The sequence below is a fragment of the Thunnus albacares genome, chromosome 9 (assembly GCF_914725855.1).
Source record: "Thunnus albacares chromosome 9, fThuAlb1.1, whole genome shotgun sequence".
Taxonomy (NCBI): domain Eukaryota; kingdom Metazoa; phylum Chordata; class Actinopteri; order Scombriformes; family Scombridae; genus Thunnus; species Thunnus albacares.
The window spans coordinates 18,422,998-18,437,118 of record NC_058114.1 but is presented as its reverse complement, the minus strand read 5'-3'; the positions used below and the strand labels follow the sequence as shown (position 1 = coordinate 18,437,118).

Genomic DNA, 14,121 nt, shown 5'->3' with positions numbered 1-14,121 from the left:
ATAAACAAAGCTCTGCAGAGAGGAGAATGGGGAGTGACAAATTCCTCTTAAGAGGTGGATGTTGGAGTGGAGGTGGGAGTTATGTTATAATAGTGTAGAGTGTAGCAGCAGAGTCATTAGCCTGAACTACCTCACAGGCTTTGTTCCTCTACTATTAAGTTGGAGAGGGTGCTATTCAACCTATGACGTCTTTGCAAGTGGATTAAGATGCACAGCTACTACTTTCACTATGGATGCAACTAAACACAATGTAAGTTTTAGGAATCTAGGTGTCAACTGTGGAGCAGAAGCATGTCAATCATATACCTCTGACATTCACTTCAGCTGTCGTCTTCTGGTCTCCGAAGGCGCAGCTGTACTCTCCAACATCCTCTGGTTGGATGTTTCGGATGTGCATCTCAGCTATCATGCCCTTCAGTGACATCTGATATCTTCCTCCATGATAGAGCTGGTCCTCCCCTTTCCACCACTGTACAGGCACCCCGGCCCTGGACAGTTCACACCGGAGGGTAACATTGCCTCCTTCAGGGGCCTCCTGGTTCTTCAGACCCATCTTAAAGGTGAGGGGGATAGCTGTGGATGTGAGGTGAAAAATCAGACAGTATGACCACGACAATTTCTTCAGATAAGATAAGGTGGTTTACCATTTTGCTGCTTTCCCTGAAAGACAATATTATCCTTGGATTACACCCTTCTAAATCATACTACCTACTTTCAAAAAGGCGTGATCACAAATACATGTCAATTCTTCTTAATTTTGCAAAGGTTTAACAATCAAAACACACAAACATGCTCACATTTACAGTCTTGTCTTACATGTAATGGTGACGTTGGCTGAGGTCTTGACATCACCGTAGATACAGCTGTAGAGTCCACTGTCCTCCAGCTGTGCGTTTTTAATGGTTAGCTCTAAGGTGCTATTTCGATTTCTAATCTGGTACTTGAAATTATTCTTCAGCAGCTCATCTCCTTTCCTCCACTCCACCACAAGGCCGGGCTTAGACAGCTCGCAACTCAACGTCACACTGTTCTCCTCCTCCACTTGCTGGTTCCTTAACTTGGCTTTGAATGTGATGGGAGGAGCTGCAAAAAAAGTATAGTGGTGATCAGCTCATATCTTTGAAAACGCTCAAGGAAGTAGTAGCAATTATGATTTCATAATAATATAATACTATGTGAATTATTGCTTCAAATACATGTTAAAACCTGGTAAAAAGGACAAAGCAGAATGTTTGGATGTCCTTAAATCAGGTTTTCAGTGTGAGATCTCTTTCTTACCTTTGACAGTGAGCTCAGCAGTTGATTGGCTGTCTTGAGTTTTGCAGGTGTATTTCCCAGCATCGCTCTCCTCCACGTTGTTAATAAACAGTTTTGCGAGATGTCCCTCCTGTTTCATCTCATATTTGTAACCAGGCTTAAGGATAACTCTGCCTTTCCTCCAGTCCACTGAAACTCCAGGTTTGGAGAGCTCACAACAGAAAATTCCACTGTCCCCTTCCTTCACCTCCAAATTTGTGACCTCTTGCTTAAATGTTACAGGAAGTGCTGAGAAAAACAAACAAATGAAAATTAAACAGAGTCCGAAGTAAGATATATACTCCCAGTCTCAGCTTTTAATCCATGACCCTGACTTGACACGTCAGAGAATTTCACTACTTTCAAAGCATTCTGAAGACATTTTTCCACACATTTTTTTTTCCTTCTTGGACTTCTTTATACATCCACCATATTTACTGTGTGGAAATTAACAGGTCTGTCTTATTGTTGTTAATACACAAAATCACCATCATCAAGTAAACCATCTCTTTGCTTGCCACTGAAAAACATAAAGCATACCTCTTACTTTGATGTCAGCTGAAGTCACAACAGTGCCAACATAACAGCTGTACTCCCCACTGTCTGTGAGAGTTAAATTTCTGATCATCAATTCAGACACCCTGCCCTCTTGCTTCATCTGACATTTATCTCCCTCCTTCAGGAGTTGAGCGTCTCTCCTCCACTCAACTGGGACTCCTGGTTTAGAGAGCTCACAGCGCAGTGTCACACAGCCCTCTTCCACAGCTTCCTGGTTCTTCAGCTTCTGCTTAAAAGTCACTGGAATCGCTGAGGAGTGAAAACCCAAATAGACATCCAAGAATAGATGATAGAAAAAAAAGAATTTGCAGATTACAAAAGCATGATTATGTTTTCTGTTTCCATAACGTTTGATGCCTCTTACCAGTAATTATAACGGTGGCAGTAGTTTTTATGTCATCACAAACACAGCTGTAAATGCCACTGTTCTCAGGCTGGCTTTTCCTGATGAGAAGCTCCAGAATGGAGCCACTCTGCTTCATCTGGTATTTCTCTCCATTGGTCAACACATCGTCTCCCTTCCTCCACTGTACTGGGACTCCAGGTTTGGAGAGCTCACAGCTGAGCGTCACCCCATTGCCCTCCTGCACCTGAATATTCTTTAGTTCTTGGAGGAATCTGATGGGCTGTTCTACAGAAGACCACAAGAGAAACATTAAAATTATTGAAAACATAAATGTCTGCTTTGCTACTCTGTATTCCTGACTGATTAGTCAAGTTAGCAGACACAGACAAACAGGTTATGAAAGTTTTTACAATTAACTTCATTAAGAGGAAATGTAACAACAAAACATCAAAAATGTTAAAAAAAAATAAAACAACTTTTACTTTTTTGATTTGCTGAGTATTCATGAGGTATAATGTAATCTCAAAAGCACTATAGCAACTAAATGCATATGTAGTGTATGCAGTACTAACCATTCACTATGACCCTAGCTGTTGTCTTTTGTTCTCCACATACGCAGGTATAATCTCCGGTGTCATCAAGACTGATGTCCGCAATCTTCATCTCCACCTGCAGGTCCTTCTTCCTCATCTGGTATTTGTCTCCATTCTTCAGTAGCTCCCCTCTTCTCCTCCATTCCACCGCTGGGGCAGGTTTGTTAAGCTCACAGCGCAGAACCGCACTGTTGCCCTCCATCACCTCCTGGTTAGCTAGCAGCAACTTGAAACTCGGTGGCAAACCTGTCAATCAGAAAAAATGTTACAGTACATGACACACGAAAAGGCTGCAAAAAATAAATAATTAAAGGGGAAAACCACCAAAAGGAATAAAAGCCAAAAAAGTATATCCTACACAATTGATAATCACATTAGAATAAACCACAGCTTGCACAAGAATAAAATTTAGGGCCGAATAAAGATGTTTGGAGAACTAAGCTAATCTTTGAACAAATATAACTAATGAGGAAAATATGATTCAACATACCTAATTATTAGAAAATTAGATTTACTGAATTCTCTGGATTCAATGGAAACATTTTTTAAAATTATTCTTCATAATAAAAAATAACAGCAGCAGTGACGTATGCAACATGGTAGGTCATGCTCATAATCAATTTAATCTAACTATTCCATTTAAACTGAACAGTGGAATGGATCCACTTATAATGGATTATCATCCATTATAAGTGGTTAAATCTTCTACCAATGTGTCACACCAAAATGTAAGTATTTTTTTCTGGCACAAACTATTTGACATGTTTGGCCTATATGGGTTACATGAAAAACACTGAAGCTAATGGTAATGCTAGGGTTTAGTTACAGAACTGTTTGGGATGTTTCTAATTACAAACTGTCTAAACATCCCACATGATGTGATTCTTTCAACATTCCTATTACTACTTTTCACCCGTACTGTACATTAATGAGAAGTAATGCACAGTACACACAAACTACATTATACTGTGACATGGCAGGATGACATCAAAAATGGATAACTAAATAGGACACAGTTGTCTCTAAATTAAGTCTTAATGAAGCTACATGTGGAGGTCACACAGTGCTAATACCCACTGGGTCTATTTTAATTTTATTATTATGGAGCTGACCTCTTTCACGTCTGCGCTCAGGTGATTCTGTTGAATACAATTCATGATTAGTAGTTTATCTTTAATTCATCTGAAATGTGCTGTGCAGACAAATAACATATATCTGCAGCAATGTCTGACTTAAAATTGTCTCACCTTGGACAGTGAGCTCAGCAGTTGATTGGCTGTCTTTGCTCTTGCAGGTGTATTTCCCAGCATCACTCTCCTCTATGTCGTTGATGATCAGTTTAGTGAGACGTCCCTCTTGCTTCATTTCATATTTGTCTCCAGGCTTCAGGACGACTCTGCCCTTCCTCCACTCCACTGGAGCCCCAGGTTTGGAGAGCTCACAGCAGAAGACTCCACCTTCCCCTTCCATTACCACCAGATGCTGGATCTCCCGTTTGAATGTAACAGGAAGTGCTGTTGCGGGCATATTAGAAATTCCTTTATTCAGTGATTGCTTAGATTTTTCTTCTTTTTTGTAATACAAGGAGCAGCCATTTGCATTTTTCTGTACCTCCTCTCCTTAAAGCCATAAAAAAATCTCAAACTTTTTTACTCTGTTATTTTACACCACACCAAATTAACATGTACAAAATTGACATGTAATTATATCTCCAGTAATGTATTGCTAAGTCACAGGAACATAAAGTTTTGAAAAGGAGATGCTGTTGGACAACATGAGATATACTGAGACAGCTGAGTCATGGACTGTCCAACTCATAATAGCAGCTTTTTAACCTCATCATCAAAATGAGGGGGTTATAACCCCAATTCTTTATTTTAAATGCACTCAAAGGCTAATATCAGCAATAGGTTATAAAATACCTCTTTGTGCTCATAGACTAATGTGTTCTCATCCGTCTTCAAACTTACGTTTCACTTTGACCTCAGCAGTGGTTTTCTCATCTCCTGTGATGCAGCTGTACTTCCCTGCATCCTCTGGTTGAACACTGAGAATGGTCATCTGAGCTGTCTTTCCTTCTATCTTAATCTGATATTTTCCTGGAGGTACCTCCTCAGACAGCAGCTGACCCTCTCTCTGCCACTGCACTGGGACTCCTTTTTTTGACAGTTCACAGCGTAATGTCACACTGTTCCCCTCTTCAGCCACTTGGCTTTTCAGGCTCACTTTAAATGTGGCAGGAACCGCTGAAAAAACAAAAGGAGATATTGAGTACAAATATAAAGCAGAACACAGGCACTGAATAACAAGTAGAAATAAGTAAGTGCAAATTACAATAAAAATACTTAAGACCACAGCTGACTAAAATATTTAGCTGTAGTATGCCTTTCAGACAACAAAAACACTCATGAAGTGCTATAATGCTCATGAGGTTTGTACTATTTATTACTGAGATTATAAATTCTCAATAATTTACATGTAGCTCAATACATTTCCAACAAAAAGTTTCAATGAACAATAAAAGAAACAAGAGATTATGCAGCATATTGGCCTCATCCTATACATCCCACATATTGAACATACCGATAACTTTAACAGTCGCCTTTGTCTTCTGCTCTCTACAGACACAGGTGTAGACTCCGCTGTCCTCTGGTACAGCATCTCTGATGATCAACTCTAGGATCGAGTCCCTCTGCTTAATCTGGTACTTCTCTCCATTCTCCAACAGATCTCCTTTGAGCCTCCACTCCCCCAGGACACCAGGTTTAGAGATCTCACAATGCAGTGTGATGTTGTGTCCTTCCTCAACTTGAAGGTTCTTCAGCTTTTGCTTGAAGGTGATGGGAAGAGCTAAAAGACGACATTACAGTACGGTAATGGAAAGGAAGTGAATAATTTAAACCCATGAAATCAAGTAACTGTAAAAGGTAACATAATTATGCTATTTTCTTTCAAATGACTGCTCTTTGCATCAGTCTGAGGCAGTGATTCCTTAACATTTTTGGACTGTGATCCCTTAAAATAAAGCAAAATCCACCTAGGAACCCTCGTCACACGTTGCATTGTCTATCAGTTAAGTGAAAGAGGACTTATTTTGTTTTATTTGAATATCTTTTAGATGCTTGAGAAGACAAAATACAGCAATTCACAAGAAATAAAGCAAATATTAGAGTGTAGCTTGAAAAAAAACTATTTTGTATGTCAGAAGTATGTTTTATTCTGTATGATATCCTGTCCTATCATCTTGCGACCCCTTAGATTAATCCAGTGATCCTCAGGTTGGAACCACTGGTCTAAGAAATGCAAATGAAACTTTGCAGCTTTCTAAATAACAGCGAATTAATGATCATATTTTCAATTCTTTAATGCTGAAGCCAAATCAATATTTTTATTCCCTACATAGTTCAAGCATACTGTCAGATAGGCTTTATGCACAATCACCTTTATAAAAGTAATCTTATTTCTCATTTTCAAAAAGTGCATATTGCTTTTATATTTTTATTTTGTGTGTCACATATGTCACTTGTTGCTGTAAGTGGAACATTTATTAATATGACTTCCGATTCCAGTTAAGTAAACAGAAAAACAGAACATAATTAAATACTTTAAATAACAGACCATTCACAGTCAGAGTTGCAGTGGTCTCTATGTTTCCACAGGTGCACGTGTAGATGTCGCTGTCCTCAGGTGTCACATCAGAGATCCTCAGTTCAATCAACATGTCTCTCTGCCGCATATGATATTTCTCTCCATTCCTGATGAGCTCATCTCCACTCTTCCACCACTCCACAGAGTGACCCGGTTTAGACAGCTCACAGCGTAAAGTCGCAGTGTTGCCCTCCTCGATCAGCACATTCCTCAGCTTCTGCTTAAAGGTGACTGGGAGAGCTGAGGAGTCATGGGTGACGTCAGAAATAATTAGTAACACTTAAATGATACTTAAGGATGATAATTATTGACTTTTTCTTGCCACACCTGATATAAAACTTATAAACATATTGATTGTGTGATATTACTCTTCAATTTCTAAAACAAAAGGCCCTGCTCAGTTCAATTCAACAAATACTGAACAGAACAAAAAGACACAAAGAACAAAAAAAAACTTCCTACCAGTGATTTTGATAGTGGCAGATGTCATCTGATCGGCACACACGCAGCTGTAGACCCCACTGTCTTCAGGCACAGGCTTCCATATGAGAAGCTCTAGTGTGGTCTCCCTTTTCCTTATCTGGTACTTCACCCCATTCTTCAAAAGTTCATGTTCCTTCCTCCATTCCACTGGTATTCCAGGTTTGGAGAGTTCACAGCGCAAAATGACATTGCTGCCCTCCTCTGCTTGCATGTTCTTCAGCTGCTGTACGAATGTAATAGGGATAGCTGGAAAGCAAACGGTGACAATATATAAATAAGTACAGATGAGAACCAGGTGAAAATGTCTAAGTAAAAGATTTCATGGCATTTATTCATAATACACATAGGTCTGAAAGGAGAATCAAGCATATTCAGTACACTGAAGATACATTGGAAGGTTAATGTGCAAATGTTCATTTGCTGCTGTTCATTTTTGTCTAACTGGTATATTTCAGACCATAATCCATAGACAAGTTAATGTGCATGTGTCGATTTTACTGAAAGTAAGCAGAACCTTACTTCACAAAACCTGCACTGTCCCTTTAAGAAAATGTCAGTCAGTTAAGAATCACAGAAAATGTGTAATTGACTTTTAAATACACTCCTGTGAAAGTGTGCATGTACCAAAATTTTACATCAGTCTAAAAAAGAAAATGAAAGAATACTTGCAAGATCAACCTTTGTAAATTCTACAAGAAAGTAAGGAAAACTAAATAACTTACCATATACTTTAAGGCTTGCTGTAGTGCGGTGGTCTCGGCACTGACACGTGTAGTCTCCTGAGTCCTCAGGCTTCAGGACTTTGATGGTGAGAGAAATGATTGTCTTCCTCTGTTTCATCACATACTTGTCTCCAGGTCTGATGCTCTCTAGACCTCTCCTCCAGTGGAACTGAACTCCAGGCAGAGAGTATTCACAGGTCAGAGTAACAGTCTCGCCTTCTTTGGCCTCCAAAGTTTTTAGAGGCTGAGTGAACTCAGCTGGGATGGCTAAAAAAGACAACAAAGATGGGACACCATTGTGCAAAAACAAAAAAAAACAAAACAATTTTTACACAATAATAAGCAGGCAAGACAATGTTTTTAACATTGCCCAATTTAATTCCATATAATTCCTCACATCATTCTGTCATTTAATGTTGGTAACAGTAAACAAAAACAGTCTTCTACTAACAGTCTAATCTTATTCATACCTTTGACAGTCACAACGGCCCTAGTTGTAACAGATCCAGCACTGCACTCATACACCCCGGCATCACCATTGCAGACCTCCCGAATGGTCAGCCGAGCCTCGCAGCCGGAACGACTGGCAAAATACCTTGAAGAGTTCCACATCAGGCAGCCATCTTTGTACCACAGGATGTGACATGGCTTGGAGGTCACACAGGACAAAACCAAACCACCTCCTTCAATAGCCTCACAGTCTTCCAATGCTTTACAGATGGTGGGACGCCTCTCTGGCAACATGAAGAGATGAAGCCAAATCAAGTCCAAATGAAATGTAACAAATAACAACACATAAAATGCAGATCAAAGCCTCACCTCTAACCAACAGTGAGGCATACGATCGTTTGTCCCCTGCTGCAAACGAGATAGTTCCAGTGTCTTTGCGGGCAAGTTGTCTAAATGTGAGGGTGTGGTAGCCTCCCGGCACCATTTGGATCTCATTTAGATTATTGGTGTACAGTAGAGTCTCGTCCAGATACCACTTGACCCCGGTATAGTCGCTGGGACAGATTTGACACCTGAATGTGACTGTGTCACCCTCTAGACACTCAACATCCTCTAGTTCATCCAGGATCAATACCTTCTGGCCTGAGAGAAACGTGGAAAGATCAGAAATTCCATAAATCTCAAAAACGGACTAGATCCCTCGATCAACATTATCAACAATTAATGCAATGAATGCACATTTAATGTGCATTAATAACATTAATTGGTCTGATAGTTATATAATAGGCCTTTTCCTGCCATAAAGAGCTGCTAAATCAAATTTCACCAGTTCAGATATCATTGGAGATTTTGATTCTTTAACATTTTAGCTCAACTATTACCTGGCCCCACTTGAGTCTAACTGAACAACCCTGAACCACAGTGATGTAGTGCCCAGTGTTCCCCTCACCTTGTACAGTCAGCTGTGCCCGGCTCTGCATGGTACCAACGTCACATGTGTAAATATCCGTGTCTGATTTCTCCAGACAGGTGATGGTCAAGGAAAGCACCACACCCTTCTGCCTCAAGACATACTTCCTACCAGACCGCAGCTCCACCATGCCCTTCTGCCAGGTCACACGTTTGGCTGGCCGCCTGGTCTCACACTCCAGGGTCACTTTACCCTTTTCCTCTGCTTGGGTGTCCCTTAACTCTCTTGCAAATGTGTGCTGGAGTTCTGGAAGGGAGAGTGAAATTCAGAAAATTAAGTCAAGCTTCACAATTGCAGTTGAAGTCACCAATCCACATTGAATAATAAGGTATAACGTTGAGAGCGTGACATACAGATTTCCACAATGTTAAAGTAAAGAACACTACATTATATTGTTAGCTATTTTTGGCTGAGATCAAGGTAGAATTTCTAACACAACACAGAACAGCTAATTGGACATCACAGAATATCACAATGTTTTATTTTGAAGCACACATGATCAAATCTTTAGTCTAGAGAGCCTTTAGAAAGCCCTCACCTACCTCTGATCTCCACCTTGGCACGGGAGGCAACCCCCTCCGCCTCACAGCAGTACTCCCCAGAGTCTCTGATGGTGGCATTTTTGATTACCAGCCTTGCCAGGTTCTTCTCAACACTCATCTCATATTTTTGGCTCCGCCTGATTAAATGTCCATTTTTCATCCAACGGATAGTGACTTCAGGTTTGGTGATCTCACAGCTAAGCTCTGCGTCCTCGCCCGGCACAGCCTTGACATTCAGCAGCTCCCTAAAAATGTGCACTGGCTTCTCTAAAGGAGGGGACAAGCATTCATGCACATTCAGGCATTTTTGTATAAATGCACCTACCAAATGGTATATCAAAATGCATGACATACATTTTATCAGAAGCAGCCAGGTATTCACCTTTCACAAAGAGCATGGTCCTACAGCTTAGGTCTTTAATTGCAAAGACCACATCTCCAGCATCAGACAGTACTGCATCTCTAATGGTCAACCTATACCTGCGGCCATTGTTGACAACCTGGATTCGGCTGTTGGTGACTACCACCTCGCCGTTGATAGTCCAGGAAGGCTCATCACTGAGATCATGAGAGAGCTGACACTCAAAAGTGCAGTTTTCGCCCTCCAGAATAGAGGACGTCTTCATACGTTGAGTAATGGTGATGTGTAAGTCTGTAGATAAATATAATAATAAAGAAGCTTTATTACTATAGATATATCTCAGCAGATGTTAAAGCATTTCACATCGAGTTGTACCATCTGTGTATCTAATCCAAAAGCAAGAGAGTCATTTAATACCGTCTTTGAAACAGAATGACATCAATCTGTCTCTATATTTTAATTCCTAAGTGTCTTTGTGTCATTTAAAAAGACTTTATTAACTGAAGTTCATGAATAAAAAAATAAAAGAATCAAAGATACTTGCTATACTTGTACTGAAATTTAATTTCAACTTGGTTCTGTCGCTGTGGTGAAAAGGCAGCTTAATTTGAACACAACACTTGATTTTCATAATTTTGAGCTCATGCCAATTAACCAAACAAATGTTATATTTCCTACTACCCACCATGTACATAAACTTTAGCTTTGGTCTGGCTGGTGCCCAGGTCACAGGTGTATAGGCCAGCGTCATCCTTGCTCAGGGAATGAACAATCAATGCCATGGACTTCCCAGACTGAAGCAGCTCATGTTTGTCATCAGCTGTCAGGACTATACCATCCTTCATCCACACAGGGGTCACTGTCTCTTTAGAAATTTCACACTGCAAGCAGACCTCCCCTTGCTCTTCTCCTACTGCATCCTCCAGAGACCTCAAGAACACTGCTGGGCGCTCTGGAGGCAGGATGCCACATGATTTCATTACCAGGTTCAGGTTTCTCAGAAATTAGCAATTAGAAATTACCAACAAGACAATTAAGTATCAGACAAACTCATTATCATATGCTTGACAGCTGACCTTTGACCTTTAAGGTTGTTGTCTCAGAAAGAAGGCCCACTTTGAAGGTGACCCTGCTCTCCTGTGGCCGCAGCTTCTTGATTGTGAGGCTGTGCATAGTGCCCATGTGCTGTATCCTGCTGATGGCGTTGGAATAGAGACGGACATTGTTGAGGAGCCACTCCACGTTGGCAACCACATAGTTGAGCTCACATGAGAATGTGGCGGTGCCATCTTCCTCAATTTCCACTGGTTCAAGGTGTTTCACTAACTTCAATGTTCGTACTAAAATAAAAAGAAGCAACTAATTATTACAAGTCATAAACTTAACTACAGATACAGTACGGTACAAATTTTAAAATACTGAATGTCCATACAGAAAGTGTTAGTACTTCACCACGTTTAACCTACCTTCTACCTTCACATGTGCTTGGCTCTGTGAACCCCCAGCCATGCAGCGGTACTGTCCTGCATCCATCCCTGTCAAGCCATGAATGGTCAACTCTGCTCGTTTCCCCTCTCGCTTCATGCTGTACTTGTTTGAGGTCTTCAGAGCTGTACGACCTTTAAACCACCGCACCACCCTGGGAGAGGGGGCAAACTCGCAGCTCAGGGTCACAGAGCTGTTCTCTTTCGCCTCTGCATCGTCCAAATGGTGCACAACCTGGAGAGGTCGCTCTAGAGGACAGAGATGTAAAGCCAGCTAAAAGACATACGCCTAAGAAAATTTGTTCACTTTACTCACTTCATCCTTTTAAGGATCACGCAGAGGATGTAGAGCTTCTTAGTATACATAATACATAAAACATAAAACTCTGGAAAGGTTGCAAGTCCATTGCAGGGCTAACACAGAAAGCAGGCACTCAAAGTTCAGAGCCTGCAGTGACATATGTTATTTTAAGACAAAAATCTAGTCTCACTGCAAAATTACTTTTAAAAGTTGAAGAAAGTGTACTGTAAATGGAGAAACCTAAAGGAAAATCAGCTTTTACATTATTACAGTACAAAAAAATGACATTTTACCATGCTATTTTTTTCAGTTGTCCTGAATTCTAACACCATACAAAAAGCATGTAATTAGTACCATTATAAATAAATAAACACATGCATAAACATGTACCTGATATGTTGCAAATAATACCCCAAAGTCTAATAACTGAGAAACAAATATCCACAGGGTACATACAGATAGGATAGAGCCACAGCAGGTAAGTAAGCTTTCATCAAGAAACGTTAACATGATGGCCTTTAAATACGTTTTCTAAATCAGCGCAAAGATATGCGATGGATGTGGTTGTGATAGGCTAGCTGTCAGGTGATACAGTATAGTGTAACACTGTTGGGAACATTAACAAATGCAGTACAAACTGCACTGCAGTGTGGTTCCTACTGACTTTTACATTGGCACTGTACAATAATAACATTAAAACAGTAATTAAAACAATATATTCTATGTTGTACGGAGATATTTCATTTGAAACCACAATTTTCTTATGATTAACATGAAGAAAAAATTTACATTGTTTTTCTTGTTGTTGATACTCAGAGGAGTTCTGGGTTACTCACCTTTCACAGTAAGCTGAGCAGAGGAACGACTCTTGCCAGCTACAAAAAGCACAGGCCCAGACATGGAGCTGTCTGTGGAGATGAGACAGAGGCTGTGGACGGTTCCCTCCCTGTTGATGTTCACCGCTGCGTTGTGCTCCAGCACATCACCGTTCAGGGTCCATTTGGGCGGCCTCCCTGACTTCAGGCTAGTCTCCACTTGGAACTGTGCAGGCTCTGGCTCCATCACCTCTACTGAGCTCATCCCCTGGACTATACTGATAGCCTGCTCTGCATAGACAGCCATAATACAAATTACTGCTACTGACACAAGTCCTTACTCATAACTTTAGAAAAAACACTGCTGGTTGTATTGGGATTAGAAACAAGTGCAGATCAACAATTGTGACTGATATATTTCATCTTATATCATCTCACCTTCCACCAGAAGCTGACAAGAGGTTGTGTCATCTCCAGCATCACATGTGTAGGTGTCCTCATCTGAGGAGCAGACGTTATCGATGGTCAACTGCCTGTAGACATCTTGGCTGATCAGTTGGTACTTCTTACTGGGCAGGAGCTCCTTCCTGTTCTTGTACCACCTGACCTGAGCATTAGGCCGTGACACCTGGCACTCCAGCAGACCTCGGTGGTGATACATGGCTATCTTGACCCTCAGAGGACGCACTATTTGGACTGGGAGCTCTGAAGAATGGAGGGACATGCTTAAATATGAATTGTGTCAGATATTAATTTATCGTTATCTTACAGGAAATCTTATCTTAACCTTTAAATACTGTTTAACTTTTTGAATTCACCTCCATCCCTCCATCAGATCCATGTAATATTGTTTTAGAAAAACATCTGGTGGCTCACCTTCTACTGTGAGAGTTGCATAGGATGAGACACGCTCTGCGGTGAATCTGATCTCTCCAGCATGTTCTGGCCTGACTGACTTAAAGGACAGGGTGTGCGTTTTACCTGAAATCAGATTAAAAAATATATAATTTTTATCTTATTCAACCAGGGTTTATATTTTCTTCAGCTTAGTACTTCTTGAAACTGGCCATTACAGCCTGGTACAGCTAGAAAGATGTGTGTACAATGAACAACTACCAAATTATTGAAGTTACATCATATGCAATTACAATAACAAGACTGGCATCAATTGGAAAAACTGATGCTAAATTGGTTTTACCCTGATGTCTGATCTTGATGTTGTCCCCAGGTCGGATCCTGCAGTCATCTCTATACCACCGACCATCCACATCCACCTGGTTAACCTCACACAGGAAGGTGACGGGTTGACGCTCCATCGTATCAACATCTTCCAGCTCCTTTACTATTTGGATGTCCCTAGCTGGCAAAAATAACCAAACCATGACTGTAAACTTAGTGAACTTTGACTTTTAACTTTTTGAGACCTTTTTTTTCTAAGGCTCTGATCTGGCTCCTTGAACTGTGCAGGTATTGCTTGGATGTTTTTCACACACAAACTAGCAACACATTTAAGCATAAATTTTCTTTACTGAATGGTCTAAGATCCCAAAAT

At 40.6% G+C, this 14,121-nt stretch overlaps 1 protein-coding gene across 1 annotated transcript in view; it reads right to left on the bottom strand.

Annotated features, from left to right (window-relative positions):
- obscna (obscurin, cytoskeletal calmodulin and titin-interacting RhoGEF a) overlaps nucleotides 1-14,121 on the bottom strand; it is a 45,563-nt gene that overhangs the window by 29,439 nt on the left and 2,003 nt on the right. Inside the window, exons 4-28 of the mRNA XM_044361776.1 lie at nucleotides 13,768-13,929; nucleotides 13,446-13,550; nucleotides 13,008-13,274; nucleotides 12,591-12,860; nucleotides 11,436-11,702; nucleotides 11,046-11,309; nucleotides 10,655-10,921; nucleotides 9,991-10,260; nucleotides 9,609-9,875; nucleotides 9,046-9,312; nucleotides 8,466-8,738; nucleotides 8,117-8,380; nucleotides 7,647-7,913; nucleotides 6,904-7,170; nucleotides 6,412-6,681; nucleotides 5,377-5,643; nucleotides 4,764-5,039; nucleotides 4,041-4,307; nucleotides 3,906-3,932; nucleotides 2,773-3,039; nucleotides 2,219-2,485; nucleotides 1,837-2,103; nucleotides 1,279-1,545; nucleotides 817-1,083; nucleotides 307-573 (exon numbers count right to left, since the gene is read on the bottom strand). Of these exons, the coding sequence (XP_044217711.1) occupies nucleotides 307-573; nucleotides 817-1,083; nucleotides 1,279-1,545; nucleotides 1,837-2,103; nucleotides 2,219-2,485; nucleotides 2,773-3,039; nucleotides 3,906-3,932; nucleotides 4,041-4,307; nucleotides 4,764-5,039; nucleotides 5,377-5,643; nucleotides 6,412-6,681; nucleotides 6,904-7,170; nucleotides 7,647-7,913; nucleotides 8,117-8,380; nucleotides 8,466-8,738; nucleotides 9,046-9,312; nucleotides 9,609-9,875; nucleotides 9,991-10,260; nucleotides 10,655-10,921; nucleotides 11,046-11,309; nucleotides 11,436-11,702; nucleotides 12,591-12,860; nucleotides 13,008-13,274; nucleotides 13,446-13,550; nucleotides 13,768-13,929 (6,186 nt within the window). The remainder of the gene's footprint in view (nucleotides 1-306; nucleotides 574-816; nucleotides 1,084-1,278; nucleotides 1,546-1,836; nucleotides 2,104-2,218; nucleotides 2,486-2,772; nucleotides 3,040-3,905; nucleotides 3,933-4,040; nucleotides 4,308-4,763; nucleotides 5,040-5,376; nucleotides 5,644-6,411; nucleotides 6,682-6,903; nucleotides 7,171-7,646; nucleotides 7,914-8,116; nucleotides 8,381-8,465; nucleotides 8,739-9,045; nucleotides 9,313-9,608; nucleotides 9,876-9,990; nucleotides 10,261-10,654; nucleotides 10,922-11,045; nucleotides 11,310-11,435; nucleotides 11,703-12,590; nucleotides 12,861-13,007; nucleotides 13,275-13,445; nucleotides 13,551-13,767; nucleotides 13,930-14,121) is intronic.